Source organism: Oryza brachyantha, chromosome 4 (assembly GCF_000231095.2).
Source record: "Oryza brachyantha chromosome 4, ObraRS2, whole genome shotgun sequence".
NCBI lineage: Eukaryota > Viridiplantae > Streptophyta > Magnoliopsida > Poales > Poaceae > Oryza > Oryza brachyantha.
In genome coordinates this window covers 6,230,529-6,244,902 of record NC_023166.2, presented here as the reverse complement: position 1 = coordinate 6,244,902, position 14,374 = coordinate 6,230,529, and the positions used below count along the sequence as shown (strand labels likewise).

Below are 14,374 nucleotides of genomic sequence, written 5' to 3'. Positions count from 1 at the left end.
GATCGTTTTAAATGAAATAAACAAATTTGGTTTTGAATAACACTCCCATTGCTCAACACTAAATTTTTATTTTTAAGGGATGGATAGATTGAATAAGTTACTTTTCACATGTTTGAAGAGTGATACATATTTTTTATATTTTTTATCTAACACCGTTATCATTTTTATCTAGATTTGATCATCTAAGTTATTTAAAAAATTTACATAATTATTAATTATTTGGTTGTGATTTAATTTATTACTAAATATAATATATTTTAAACATGACTTGCTCCCTCCATATTTTTTATATGACACTATTAACTTTTAAATCTATAATTGAGCATACATCTTATTCAAAATTTATATCTAAACATCCAAAATTATCATGCATACTTAAAGTTCCTATAATAATAAATTATATTCTAAAAAATTAATTAATACTTATATATTTTTAAATAAGATGAATAGCTAAACATGATCTAAAAAGTGGCGTCATATAAAAAAATATAGAGGAAGTATAATTTTATATATTTGTGTAAAATTTTTGAATAAGACGAATAAATCCAAAAGTTATCGTCGTATTCAACTTAAAGAAAAACGGAGGAGGGAGTAAAAATCCAAGTATGCTACAAGGAATTTTGAAATTCTTTTCTTGACATTTTGTTGACATGCAAAAACATGATTGCATATGCGCTCAAGTTGTAAAATTCACAGTGACATGCTGTGACTTTTCAACAAATAATTCATCCTTGTTAGAAAAAAAAAGAAAAAATAAATAAATGTGGGACCCACCCAACTGAGAACTGTCAAAACTGTTAGCAAGTGTTAAAATCACAAGACGCCTCGTTCGAGCTTTTCTACTGATAATGCAACCACGACAGCACACATCCATGGCTGTCCAAAACCCTTCGTCTTCCTCGAGCAGCAATGCGGAGACGCCGCCACTGCACCTACTCCTCTTCCTCCACTTGCTGCTTGTCGCGCCAGCTGCCACCTCTCTCAGCTTCAGCTACGACTCCTTCGTCTCCGACGATTTCAGGCAGGAGGACGACGCCATGGTCACCGACGGCCGGATCGAGCTGCTCGGCGAGGAGTTCTCGGCGCGGGCCAGGGGACGGGCGCTGTACAAGCAGCCGGTGCAGCTCTGGAACGGCGCCACCGGCGAGGAGGCCAGCTTCGCCGCGGGGTTCAACTTCACCATCCGGTCGGTGGCTGGCCGCGGCAACGGGTTGGCCGGCCACGGCATGGCGTTCTTCCTCGCGCCGTTCATGCCGGACATGCCGCAGGAGTGCTACGAGGGCTGCCTCGGCCTGTTCGACCAGAGCATGGCGAAGAGCGGCGCCATGGGTAACGCCACCGGCGCCGCCAGCTTCGTCGCCGTCGAGTTCGACACGCGGAGGGATGGATGGGACCCTAGCGGCCGGCACATCGGCGTCGACGTGAACAACGTCGACTCGCGCGGGAACTACAGGGTCCTTCCGGACGACAGCCTCGTCGACGCCGGCGTGATGTCCGCGACGGTCGCGTACGACAGCGGCACGAGGACGCTGGGCGTCACCCTCGCCGTCGGCGGCGCCACGTACAACCTCTCGGCGGACGTCCACTTGCGAAGCTTTCTGCCGGAGCAGGTCGCTGTGGGGTTCTCGGCGGCGACCGGCGACGAGTTCGCCAGCAACCACACAGTGCTGTCCTGCACCTTCAGCTCGACTCTGCCGACGAGGAGGACACGCACCACCCCGGCATCAACCTCGTTAGCCAGGCCGGCGCATATCAGCGCCGCCGTGGCCGCGGCCGGCGCGCTGATGCTCCTCCTCGCCGTCGCCGTCGCCGTGCTCATCCGCCGCCATGCTCGCCGACGCGACGGCAGCAAATACCACGCGTCCACCTCCGACGGCGACGACCCCCTCGGCGTCGGCGACGAGGAGGACCTGGAGTCCGGGACGGGGCCACGCCCCATCCCGTACGCACAGCTGGCGGCGGCGACGGGCGGCTTCTCCGAGGACGTCAAGCTCGGGCAGGGCGGGTCCGGGGCGGTGTACGGCGGGCGCGTGCGGGAGCTGGGGCGCGACGTGGCGATCAAGGTGTTCACGAGGGGGGCGTCGACAGAGGGGAGGAGGGAGTACAGGTCGGAGGTGACGGTGATCAGCCGGCTGCGGCACCGGAACCTGGTGCAGCTGGTGGGGTGGTGCCATGGCCGGCGGCGGCTGCTGCTGGTGTACGAGCTGGTGCGCAACGGCAGCCTCGACGGCCACCTCTACGGCAACGACGACGCGCTGACTTGGCCGCTCAGGTATGCGTCGTCCCTTGTAGCTGTCCACCACCTGTCGTGTTCTTACCACTTACCTTGACAAAATGACGCCAAGGGCCCCACTTTTTGGTCGTATTTACAATTATAACAATTCTATATTTTCGCGGATGCTTATATTTATAAGATATATTTTTAATTTTTAATCTTACATTTAGAATTTATTTTGATTTTTTCGCTAAAGTTTATTTTTCGACATTAGCTTTTAGATCACTAAAAATGTGTATATAAATTTTTATTTATAAATTATTTTTCGTTTGCAAATATGTCATTTGGCTTTTCTCATGAAACACCCAAACAATCGCACCTCTTGCCCTCTCTGTCTGACTATTCTCTAATTTCTAGCCTTTTTATGCACACTTTTCTGATGGCTAAATGATATATTATTTAATTAGAAAAGTTTCTATATAGAACTTAATAATATTATTTTAAAAGTAGATTTTTCAACAATATAATAGTTAATTTCAATCATTTATATCTTGAAACAACAATGATAAAATCAGATAATCTTTCTTCCTCACCAAACTCAGCCTATGTATAGTGCATTCAATGAACAGTGACTAGTGGGTTTGTGACTAGTTTGAGAATAAGACCACCAGTGATTATTACCTACCTCCGTTTCAGGTCATAACATGTTTTAATTTTTATTCAATTTATATTGGTAATAAATCTGAGTTTAAATATAACATATATTAGTTTATAGACAAACCTACGAAAAACCAAAATATCTTATAACATGTAGGAAAAAAATTAATTAAATGAGTTACCAATGGATGGCGAAGCTAGTGTGATTTCTTTTCTAAGATTTTACACACCACTGTACATGCACATCAAACTCACGTAACTGCGTTTTTAATGCGCTCTCGGAGAGACACTTGACAAAGGGCATATCTCTAATGATTAATAAGATCCTATCAAAAATGCCGTTAAATATGGGTACACATTACCTTTCATGATTTGAACATTGTTAGCCTCGGAGGGATTCATCCACGACTCTCTCAACACAAAATTAACCTATGATTCCTTGCATCATTTATTTTTGTTATCATGAGATAAAAATGTTATGGGACTATGTGAGAGCAAGGTCTAAGTGTTATGGCAAAATCTCGATGAGAAAAGTCAAATTTGAAGTAATTTTTTATTTGATTGGAAATAGTTTCAGCAAAATTCGTTAACATGACTAAATTCGATCTGATTAGTTCCAAATCTTTGGACAAATAAGTAAAATCTTAGTATGTTTGGAGAGAGCAAGAGCTTTGTGAGATTGTCCGCAAGGATGTGGATCATTGTTATATCGCTGTATAGATGTAAAATTTTCAGTGTAAAAAGCATGTTGATATTGTTATGTTTCCTCTAATTGTTATAACACATTTTCCTGTTGATGATATTGCTGCAAAAAGTATGTTACCCATTCTATGTAACTTGTCATTCATATTTATCCTAAATCAACTGTTTGTATATTTGACCATTAACAATTTACAAAATTATATAATTTAACATTATAATATTTATGGTTTTATATCACCCTAAGAAATGCTCTGTAATAAATTAATATATAGCTAAACAATACAAAATCTAAGAATTTATGGTCAAACATAGAAATGTTTTGGTCAAGACAAAGCTAAAATAACAAGTAGTACGTTTGAAACGGAGGGATCACCATATTTTCCTGAGGGTGTAGTTTCAATGTTTTTTCTTACATTAACAATGTTGATTTGACGTTGCGTATGAATTTTCATCATACTCTCTCCTTGCAAATATAAAGATATCAAGTCTTTTTTTCTGCACAGACTGATTGAGAAGAGTGGGTCGGTATGTGGGACTATAATGAAAAGAAATTTAAAATAGAAGTGATTAATGGAACAAATAATATTCTAAATGGTGTTAGAAATATTTACAGTGTATAATAAAGTTGGAATGTTTTTACACCGTTTCATATTACAAGATGTTATAATACTCTCTAAATTCATATGGTTGATAAAGACATATAAAATATGTACATAAATATATACATGAGTCTTGGTTAGGCAAAAACATCATATCGTATAATATGGAACCAAGAGAGTATATTGCATTGCAAAAACTTTGTACATCTTTTGTTGCTGTTCTTGTGCCATCATTTGCAAAGCAAATGTTGTCTGCATATGGAGTTTGTTAGAAGAGTATTTTTATCATCCCTAAAAAATACATTGAGATACCAGATTTTTTTTTTAGATTTAATATCTTAAGATACCATGTACGTTAAATTATAAAAATTTTATATTAAAAATTTTTTAGTACCTTAAGATACTTTTGACGGATAGTAAAAAAGCCTCGTTAGAAATTTGTCATATATATACTCATTCATATTAATACGGGTTTGGTTGGTTAATTTTGTTCAGGTACCAGATTATTGTTGGATTGGCCTCCGCCGTGCTGTACCTCCATCAGGAATGGGAGCAGTGCGTCGTCCATGGCGACATCAAGCCCAGCAACATCATGCTCGACGAGTCCTTCAACGCCAAGCTCGGCGACTTCGGCCTCGCGCGCCTCATCGACCACGGCATGAGCCTCCAGACCATGACCGCCGTCGCCGGCACGCCGGGCTACCTCGACCCGGAGTGCGTCATCACCGGCAAGGCCTCCGCCGAGTCCGACATGTACAGCTTCGGCGTCGTCCTGCTCGAGGTGGCGTGCGGGAGGCGCCCCATGACGGTGGCGCCGCCGCCCCACAATGCTGCCGCCTTCGACGACGATGGCGGCGACGGCGAGCGCCAGGTGTTCCGGCTGGTCGAGTGGGCGTGGGAACAGTACGGCCGGGGTGCGGCGGCGGCGCTCGACGCCGTGGCGGACGCGCGGCTCGGCGGCGCGTTCGACCGGTGGGAGATGCAGCGCGTGGTGGCCGTCGGGCTGTGGTGCGCGCACCCGGACCCGAGGGCGCGGCCGTCGATCAGGCATGCGGCGGAGGCGCTGCAGTCGAGGAAGTTCAGGATGCCGGTGCTGCCGACGAGGATGCCGGTGGCCGTGTACCTGCAGCCGTCCGCCGCGTCCACCATGAAGTACGGCGACAGCATGAGCTCCGTCGGGTCGGCGGCTGTTGGTTACTCGTCGACCAGCCTCGCGACGGCGACGGCGACGGCGTCGTCCAACTCCAGCTTGCCGCCGGCCATCTCTGGCAGCTTGAGCCCAAGAGAATGAGCTTTAATTTTAGTATTACATCTTGGTAAAATGGTAATTGTGGTAGGTAGGGAAGGATACAAGTTGAGTGCAAAGGAGTTGTGCTTGTAATATTTGAAAGAAATGATGATGGGCTTCACCAGTGGTGAAATTTCTAATTTATGTTATTTTTTTTCTTTGCACAAGTCATCTTCTGGCACATTTGGTGATTCTGCAGAGTTTGCTTGTATCAGATTCGTTGTAGTTTCCTGCTATATGCATGATTTTTACCTCTCAACCTTAATCCCTACGAAATAATTTAGAAAGAGTTTACATTTTAGAACAGAGATGGTAATAAAAAATATAGGTTAAAAATTCCTACCCTCTTCTTTAAGGGCTCATTCGTTTCACGGGAGAAACAAAGGATTCTAGATCGGGAGGAATTAATCCTACGGTTAGCATTCGTTTTGAAGGAATGAACGGAAGGAAAACCATAGGGTTTTTTCCTTCCCTCCAGATTGCAGGCCAAAAACGAAGGATTATTTCCATCCCGTCATACCTCATGCGATTTTTTCCTGGTGCTAGTTCAGTTGATTCAAACTTAAAATATAATATTTCAATGCAACTTCCTACATTTTCCCTATGATGCAACCGGATGCAACTTTGGTGTTGTTTAGATTGAGAAAATTTTTAGGAGAAGTGTCACGTTAAATGATTGCTCGGATGTTGGAAGGGTTTTTGGACACGAATGAAAAAACGAATTTCACGGCTAGCCTGGCAACCGCGAGACGAATCTTTTGAGCCTAATTAATCCGTCATTAGCACATGTTGGTTACTGTAGCACTTATGCCTAATCATGGACTAATTAGGCTCAAAAGATTCGTCTCAAGATTTCTTACGTAACTGTGCAATTAGTTTTTTGGTTTATCTATGTTTAATGCTTTATTTAGGTGTCCAAAAATTTGATATGATGTTTTTGGAAAAAAATTTTGGGAACTAAAAAGGCCTTTGTCGGCAATTCCATGGTTTAGCTTCCTATAGGATTGGAGTAGATGGCTATTCCTAATCTGCCACTTTTTCTATTCCTATAGATAAAAATTACTTTGAAACGAATATGCCCTAAAAGGACAGTTTAGGAGGTGCTATGCAGTGGCAGAGCCACCAATATGGCGAGGTATGGCGACCACCATACCTCGCCACCGGCAGACCCCCTCGCTATACTCAGTGTTGTATACCGCGCAGAAGATAATTTATAAGTATTGTGATTTATATGGAGTACCATTCGCATGTTGATTTATAAGTTAATGAATTATAGCTTTATTTTATTTTACATATGTGGTTCTTATATACAAATTAGAACTTAGGCCCTGTTTAGTTCCAAAAAATTCTCCCAAAAACATCATATCGAATCTTTGGACACCTAAATAGAGCATTGAATATAGATGAAACGAAAAACTAATTGTACAGTTATGTGAGAAATCATGAGACGGATCTTTTAAGCCTAATTAGTCCATGATTAACCATAAGTGCTACAGTAACCTACGTGCGCTAATAACGAATTAATTAGGTTCAAAAGATTCATCTCGTGGTTTCTAGGCGAGCCGTGAAATTCGTGTCCGAAAACCCCTACCAACATCTGGTCAAATGTCTGATGTGACAACCAAAAATTTTTATTTTCCTAACTAAACAACCTTTTAGTAGTATTAAGTTCGCCATAAGTAGATTTTCGTCTTGCCTCCACCACTGGTGCCATGTCATGTCCAGAAATTTCTCATACGAATTTTTGAACTTAATTGCGTATTAAAAATCTCTGTCCAGGACAAGCTAGGGTACACAAATAGACAATGTTGATTATATAACCATCGTTCTTTGAAACAACAGAAAGTAACATTTAAACTAACGAAAATACAGTGAAAAGATAACACACACTAACTCCAGAGTAGCACGGCTCCAGTCCACAGGCAACGACTTCGATGGCGGACATCTTACTCTTGAGAGTCACCTCCATCGGATTCAACTTCTAGCTGTGAAGGGGAAATTATGCAAGGCTAAGTACAAACCACTGTACTCAACAAGTAGCAAGTAGCCTGGTATAGGAGTATAAATGATGCAATGGATTACAATGAATAAGTTCAGGTTAATTAATTGCAATAAAGCAGCATTTAATAAATAATAGAGATTTATATAGAATATCACAAATAAATGAATAAGTAAGTAAATAACATTTGTAAAGTACCAAAATCAGTGTCCAACATTACACCACGTTGCAACCGGCACCGTTCCCTAGGGTACTTCGACAATGATTTCAAAGTAAATCGGCTCGTCGACTGGCTCCGAATCTAAGTGACAACACAAAAATAAATAAATAAAACAAGTACAAACTCTACTAAAACAGGAGAAAGTGTTTTTAATAGATTCTTGGCAATTTTATGAATTTAATGAAATTTCAATGCACTTAAATGGAAACCGGATGAATTAGAAATGAATTTTAGAAGTTTAAATGTGATTTAAAACTAAACATAAAACCTTAATGATTTATTGCGCAATTAAAGTGAGGCGCTGACGACAGCAAGGAGAGAGGAGGCGGCTGATAGGTGGGCTCCACCTATTGGTGAGAGAGAGAGAGGGAGTGAGGGAATGACAAGTGGGGGGCCACAGGAGGAGAGAAAGAGGGGAAGGCCGGCCAGCTGACAGACCGGTCCCACCGTTCGGCGAGAGAGGGAGAGATAGGTGAGGGGGGTTGACCGTCTGACCCGAGGGCCCGCACGACAGAGAGATAGAACAGGTGAGGGAGAGAGGGGACGCGGCCAGCGCGGCGGCTACGACGGTGATCAGGGCGATGGCGATGAGACCGACGGCGTACGACGATGGCGCGACGGTGGTGACGGGGAGGCACGACAAAGGTGGCCGGGGTGTGACGCATAGTGGCGGGAGGCAATGGCGTGCGCAGAGGAGGAGGTGGCGCGGCGGGGGTGGTGCGGAGGCGGCACGACACGGGGAGGCGTCGGCGGCGCCCAGCGGCCAAGATGGCGACAGCGTGTGGCGGTGGGAGGCGATGGCGAGCGTCAGCAGCGAGGCGACGACGACGGCGGGCGGATGTTACGTCCGGAGTTTTGTTCTAAGCCTAAAATCGTAAAAAGAAATCCGTAAATAACAATTGACTTAATTAACTCAGGAAAAATCCCTCTAAAAGAACTTAATTCAATTAAATCGAGGCTCGCAAATCGACTAACTGGATTTAAATTCAAATTGTAGAAGTATAAAATTTGGCCAAACAAATTAATTTAAAACTTGGCAAAAGTGGGGTTTTCCTTTTTCCCTACTTTTTCCTTTCTTTTTCCCTTCCTTCTCAAATTGGGCCAAAGTCCAATTTTCCTCCCTCTTTTTTTTTTCCTTTTTCTTTTTCTTTTTTTTCCTTCCCGGGCCGGCCCAGCCGAGCCGGCCCACCACTCCCCCTCGGCCGGCCCAGCCGACCGGCCGTTTCCCCCGCCCCGCGCGCGCCCAGCCTGGGCCGCTGCTCCAGCCCAGCTCGCCGCGTCGCCCACGCCAGCGGGTCCGCGCCGCCTCCCTCCTCCCTCGCGCCACTGACAGGTGGGGCCCACCTGTCAGCGACCGCCTCCCCGCCAGCGCCAGCGCCCGCGCCCGCGCCGAGTCCGACTCCACGCCGCCGCCGCAACCGCCGCCGCCGCAACGACCGCCGCCGAGACCGCGTCGCGCCCGACTCGGTCTCCAACCTCCGCCCTCCCTAGCCGGCGCCGCCACCCTATAAATCCCGAGCCGCCGCGCGCCGTCGCCCACTTTCTGCCTCCGCCCGAGTCGCCGCCGCGCTGTCGTCGTTCGCCGCCGCCGGTTGATTCCGCCGCCAGCCGCCGGTTGATTCCGCCGCCAGCCGCCGGTCGTCGTCGCCCAGCTGCATCACCGCCTCCGCCTCGCTGTTGCCGACTTGCTGCCGCCCTCGTCGCCGCTAGGGAGTCTCCCCAGCGCCGCGCACTCCTTCGCCGCCCGGTCGCCGCCGCGTCCGGTCTCCTCACTGTCGCCAACCGATCTCCGTCGCCACCGCCGATCTTCCGCTCCTACCCGCGGCACCACCTCCGCCTCGATCTCGCCGACTCGTCCGCACGGTCGCCGCTGCCGGTGAGAGTCCCCTTCCTCCTCCCCTCTCTCTCTCCCTTCCCGGCCGACCGCCGCCGAGCCGCACGCCGTAACCGGACGCGTGCGGAGCTCCTCCTCGCCATCGCCGCTGCGGTCGTCGTCGCCCTCGCGAGGCTGTCGTCAAGCCGCCGCCACCCGCGCCCGTCCGCGCCCGCGCTCGCCGCCTGGTCGTCGTCGTCGCGCTAGTCCGCTGCCGCCGCCTTGCTTGGCTGCGCCGCGTGCGACGCCGTCTCGGTTGTCCGCCGCGCGCCGTCGCCGGTCGCCGGTCGTCGTCGCCGCGTCGTCGTCGTCGTGCCGTGCGCCTCGTCCGCGTCGCCCCTGCCGCCGCCGCCAGCTCCCGCCGCCGGCCGCGCTCTCCCCTCCCCCTCGGTTCCCCTCTCGCTGACCGACGGGGCCCACCCGTCAGCCACCCCGCGTCCCTCCTCCCTCTCTCCTCCCGTGGGACCCGCCTGTCAGTCTCTCCCTTCCCCTCTCTCTCACCGACAGGTGGTCCCTACCTGTCAGCCGTCAGCCTCCTCTCTCCTCGCTGACGTCAGCAGCCCCATTAATTGCGCAATAATTGATTTAGGACTTTTCTGTTTAGCTAAAAAACCCAGAAAACTTCTAAAATTCATAAGTAATTCATCTAGTCTCCGTTTAGGTCCATTCAAATTTCATTAAATTCATAAAATTGTCAAGAATCCATTAAAAATAGTTTCTTTTGCTGTTTCAGTAGAGTTTGTGCCTGTTTTTTTATTTTTGTGCTTTGTCGCTTAGATTCGGACCCCGCCGAAGAACCGGTTTTCTTCGAGATTGTCGCCGAAGTTCCCCAAGGGCCAGAGCAAGGCAAGTGACACTCATCTTTGATCATATCGAACCCACTATTGCAAATTCCCCGCCTTATTAATTCAAATATGCATTGTTTTAATTAAAGTATTTACTGTATGTTATTTTCCGGGTAAACCTTATTATTATGCCGTTGTTTATTCAACTTTATTCACTGCTGGACCAGGGGTAAATTTGATTAGAGTTAGGCCTAGGTTAATGCTTAGCCGTGCTTAGAACAAATAGCTCATGGGATCTCACTTAATCATGCTTAGTCCTGAATAGCTGATATATTCATTCATTACCCGGTTCGGGTTACTGTCAACTAAAATATTGATAATGGTGGGCTGTGGGTGTATGGTTTTGAGAGTTGCACCCATGGTAATTAAGGACCGGTTCACGGGAAACCCTGGAAGTAATTAAGTGCTAACCACATGCCGAAATGGGTAAGGTGGGATTTGAAGCATGACTTCGAACTATTTGACGTACCGTGGCAAGGGTAGGCGTGATGGAGTATGGACGGGCAATCGTGGTGTAACGAAAGCCTCTGCTGCTTCTGGATCTGCCAAGGCACAAGAGGGGACTGCCCGACTTGGTGTAAAGGTGGGGGTGAATCCTGAAGTGTGGTACGATTAAATAGGGAGGGTTGTGTAACGGGTCCTATCACGGTCTCCTTTCCGGTATACCATGGTGGTATGTCGGCGCACGTTCAAGTGTAGTGGAGTCGTGTCTTGTGGGTACAGTAGTACACCTCTGATCAGAGTATAAACTATTCGAATAGCCGTGCCCACGGTTACGGGCGAGCTCCCAGCCTCACTGTGATTAGTGAACCTTCAATAACTTGAGTAATTGGTTTTCTCTCGGGACTACTGCAACGTGGTGTAAAGTTGAGTAGCGGTTGGGCCTGTTGCAACGTGGTGTAACGTTGGACAGTGTTGTGGTACCTTACAACTGTTATTTACTTATGCTTTACTGTATTCAATTACCTTTATTCATTTAATCTCTGTTATTTGTTTAACTGCTGCTTTATTGCAACTAACCCTAACCTGTCCTTGTTAATCCCTATGCATCATTTATTTTCCCCCTTGTCCGTGTTACTTGTTGAGTACGGTGGTTTGTACTCAGCCTTGCTTAACTTTCCCACCCCAGAGCTAGAAGTCGAGTCCGATGGAGGTGCCTCTCAAGAGTGAGCTGTTCCGCCGTCGAAGCGTTGCCTGTGGACTGGAGCCGTACCCGCTGGAGCTAGTCTACCTATTTCTTTCCGCTGCATTTCCGCTAGAATAAGTGTAATTTTCAGTTGTTTCTAAGAACGCTGGTTATGTAATCAACATTGTCTTTTTTGTGTACCCTGGCTAGTCCTGGACAGGGATTTAATACACAATTAAGTTCAGAAATTCGTGTGAGGAATTTCTGGGCGTGACAGCGGAGGCACGGCAGCGGCGGCGGCCAGCAGCCAGCGGCGCTTGGCGACGGCGCGGGGAGCCTGACGATGGCGTCGGAGTGGAGGAAGATGAGGCAAGGGGGATGCGGGCGATCAACGGGGTCAGCGAGACGGCGAGACAGGTGGTGACGGCCAACGACGAGGGCGGCGGGTCGCTGACGGCGAGATCGCTCAGCGGCGGGGAGGTGGCAGCGCTTGGGTTGCGGTGGGAAAGGTGGGAAACGGGCAGTGGCGTGACGGGGGAGGGGGTTTATAGGCGCAGCGGTCAGCTAGGATAGGGCGCGGTTAGTGACCGTGTCGGCCACGTGTGCGGGAGAGGCGGCGGGCGGAGTTCGGCTCGGCCACGGCGGCGGCGGGCTCGGTCAAGCCAGGGAGAGGAAGGAGGAGGGGAAGCAGACCTCGCGCGTGGGCGTGGGCGAGTGGGCCAGCTGGCTAGGTGGGTCGCGAGGTGGCTCGGCCGAGAGGAGGAGGAGGGCGCGTGGGCACGGGTGGAGGAAGAGGGCCGAGTCGGCTGGGCCGGCTCGAGAGGAGGGAGGAGAGGAAGGGGAGAAAGGGAAAAGAAAGGAGGAGAGGATTTGGGCTCTGGCCCAAATCTGGGAAAAAAAGAAAAAGGAGGAAAAAGAGGGGAAAAGAGGAAAAAGAAAACCTCACTTTTTGCCGGATTTTCAATTAATTTTTTAGAGCGAAATTTTATACTCTGTAATTTAAATTTAAATTCAGTTAATGATTTGTGAACTCAATTTAATTTAATTAATTCTTTTATACGGGTTTTTCCTAAGTTAATTAAGCAATTGTTAATTAACAATTTTCTTTTACTATTTTGAGCTTAGGATAGAAACTCCGGGTGTGACATGCCACATGATTTTTGGTATAAAACTTGTGTGCCTTGTAAAATTTTACACTAAAAATTTAATACTTTTAGCTACCTTACAGTAAAATGTCTCATACAAAAAGCATCGAACAGGCCCATAGGCTAAACAAATTTGGGATCGTACTCATCAACATTGAGTTTCCAATTCAATGCCACAACAAATATAATTCGAGATCTAACAAATGTTCGCATGAAATTGGATCCTCATGGTGATAGAATTAAGAAAATAAATTATAGCATGTTAGAAAAATTGACCGGATCGAAGATACCACGAAGACATGAAATTTAACGTGCAAAATCCTTGCGGGAAAAACCACGTTAAATTCCATGTCTCTGTTGTATCTTTGACTTCGATCTAGTCGATTTTCCTAGTCACAGCCGATTCAAAACACAACTACTGTTCGATCTTCAAATTTTTGCTACGTGCACTATTTTTTCTCTCTTTCTTCAAATCTATCATATATTTTTGATCTATTATATTTTTTCTCTAATATGTCATCTAAATTTGACATCGAGAAATCTGATGGCAAGATCAGTTTCAGCATATGACAGATTTAAATGAGAGCTATTCTCACTCAAATGATAGAAAGACCTATACATAGCATTTCGTTGGAGGTGGTATGATTGATAACATAACATTTTGTTGGTATTCCAAAAGAAAGATGAATGAAGAGCATGGTTCTAAATAACAGGCTATAGCGTATTAGTGGACCGGAAGCTAGACTATCATCATTTAGCAGCTAAAGCTTATCGGACGCTGTAAGCTATACTTAGCGGGCTATAGTCGCTAAATGGGGTAGAAAATAGTGGCAGGCTAAATGTTAGCCATGGGCTGAAAAATGAAACTTGAGCCCATCTATTACAATTGGCCTAACTTAGCCCATCCTTCAGCCTCTCTCTCTCCCGTGCGCGCTGCATCTCCTCTCCCGTGCGGCGGCTGTCCCTCTCCCGTGCGTACTCGCCGGCGGCGGCGGCGGTTCTGCGCGGCAGTGGCAACGACGGCAGCTCTGCAAGCCATGCTGCATGGCGGCTGTGCTCTGCGCCGGCGGCATTGGTGGCTTTTGGACCTCCGTTGCTCTCTCTGGCCTCTGCACGGCTCTGCAGTGAAGACGAGAGCGCCTCCGTTCCTCCCTCTGTCCAGTGAAGACTAGACAGAGCAACGCCCCTTCTCAGCTCCTCAACACTTCAAAACTCCTCCTCTAAATCTCTAATAGCAGGTATCTCCTCATTCCCCATTTTTTTTTTTACATTTGTGTGAATGAAAAATATTCAAGCTTTGCAAATGTATTGACGACAAATCTATTCACTTTGTGACTGAACTAGTGCTAACTCTCTTAAATTTGCCATATATATACATGTAAACTGAGAAATCACAGTATATTGTACAGCAAAACTGAAGGATAATTAACTAGTTTAATTTTGCTAAGTAATCCACTAAACTTGATGTTTCTATTTTACTAAGTAATGGTCTTGTTCCTTACTATTGAAAATTTATGTTAAGAACTTAAAGTGCCATGTGTATGAGCTATGAACTGTTAAATTGTCGAGTATTCTCCACTTGTATTAATATGTGATGTACTCATGTATTCGTATAAACCATGAAACGTTGATGAACTATGAATCGTTGCTGGCTTATGTGTCAATTTTTAGGCCAAGTTATGCTATTTTTTTCAATTTTTCTTAG

General features: G+C 46.6%; 1 protein-coding gene across 1 annotated transcript; it reads left to right on the top strand.

The window, feature by feature from the left end:
- Positions 1–872: 872 nt before the first annotated feature.
- LOC102709273 (L-type lectin-domain containing receptor kinase IX.1-like) lies at positions 873–5,572 on the top strand. Its single transcript, XM_040523527.1, has 2 exons — positions 873–2,272; positions 4,669–5,572. The coding sequence occupies exons 1-2, from the start codon at positions 873–875 to the stop codon at positions 5,462–5,464; spliced, it is 2,196 nt and encodes a 731-aa protein (XP_040379461.1). The 3' UTR covers positions 5,465–5,572.
- The last annotated feature ends 8,802 nt before the right edge of the window (positions 5,573–14,374 follow it).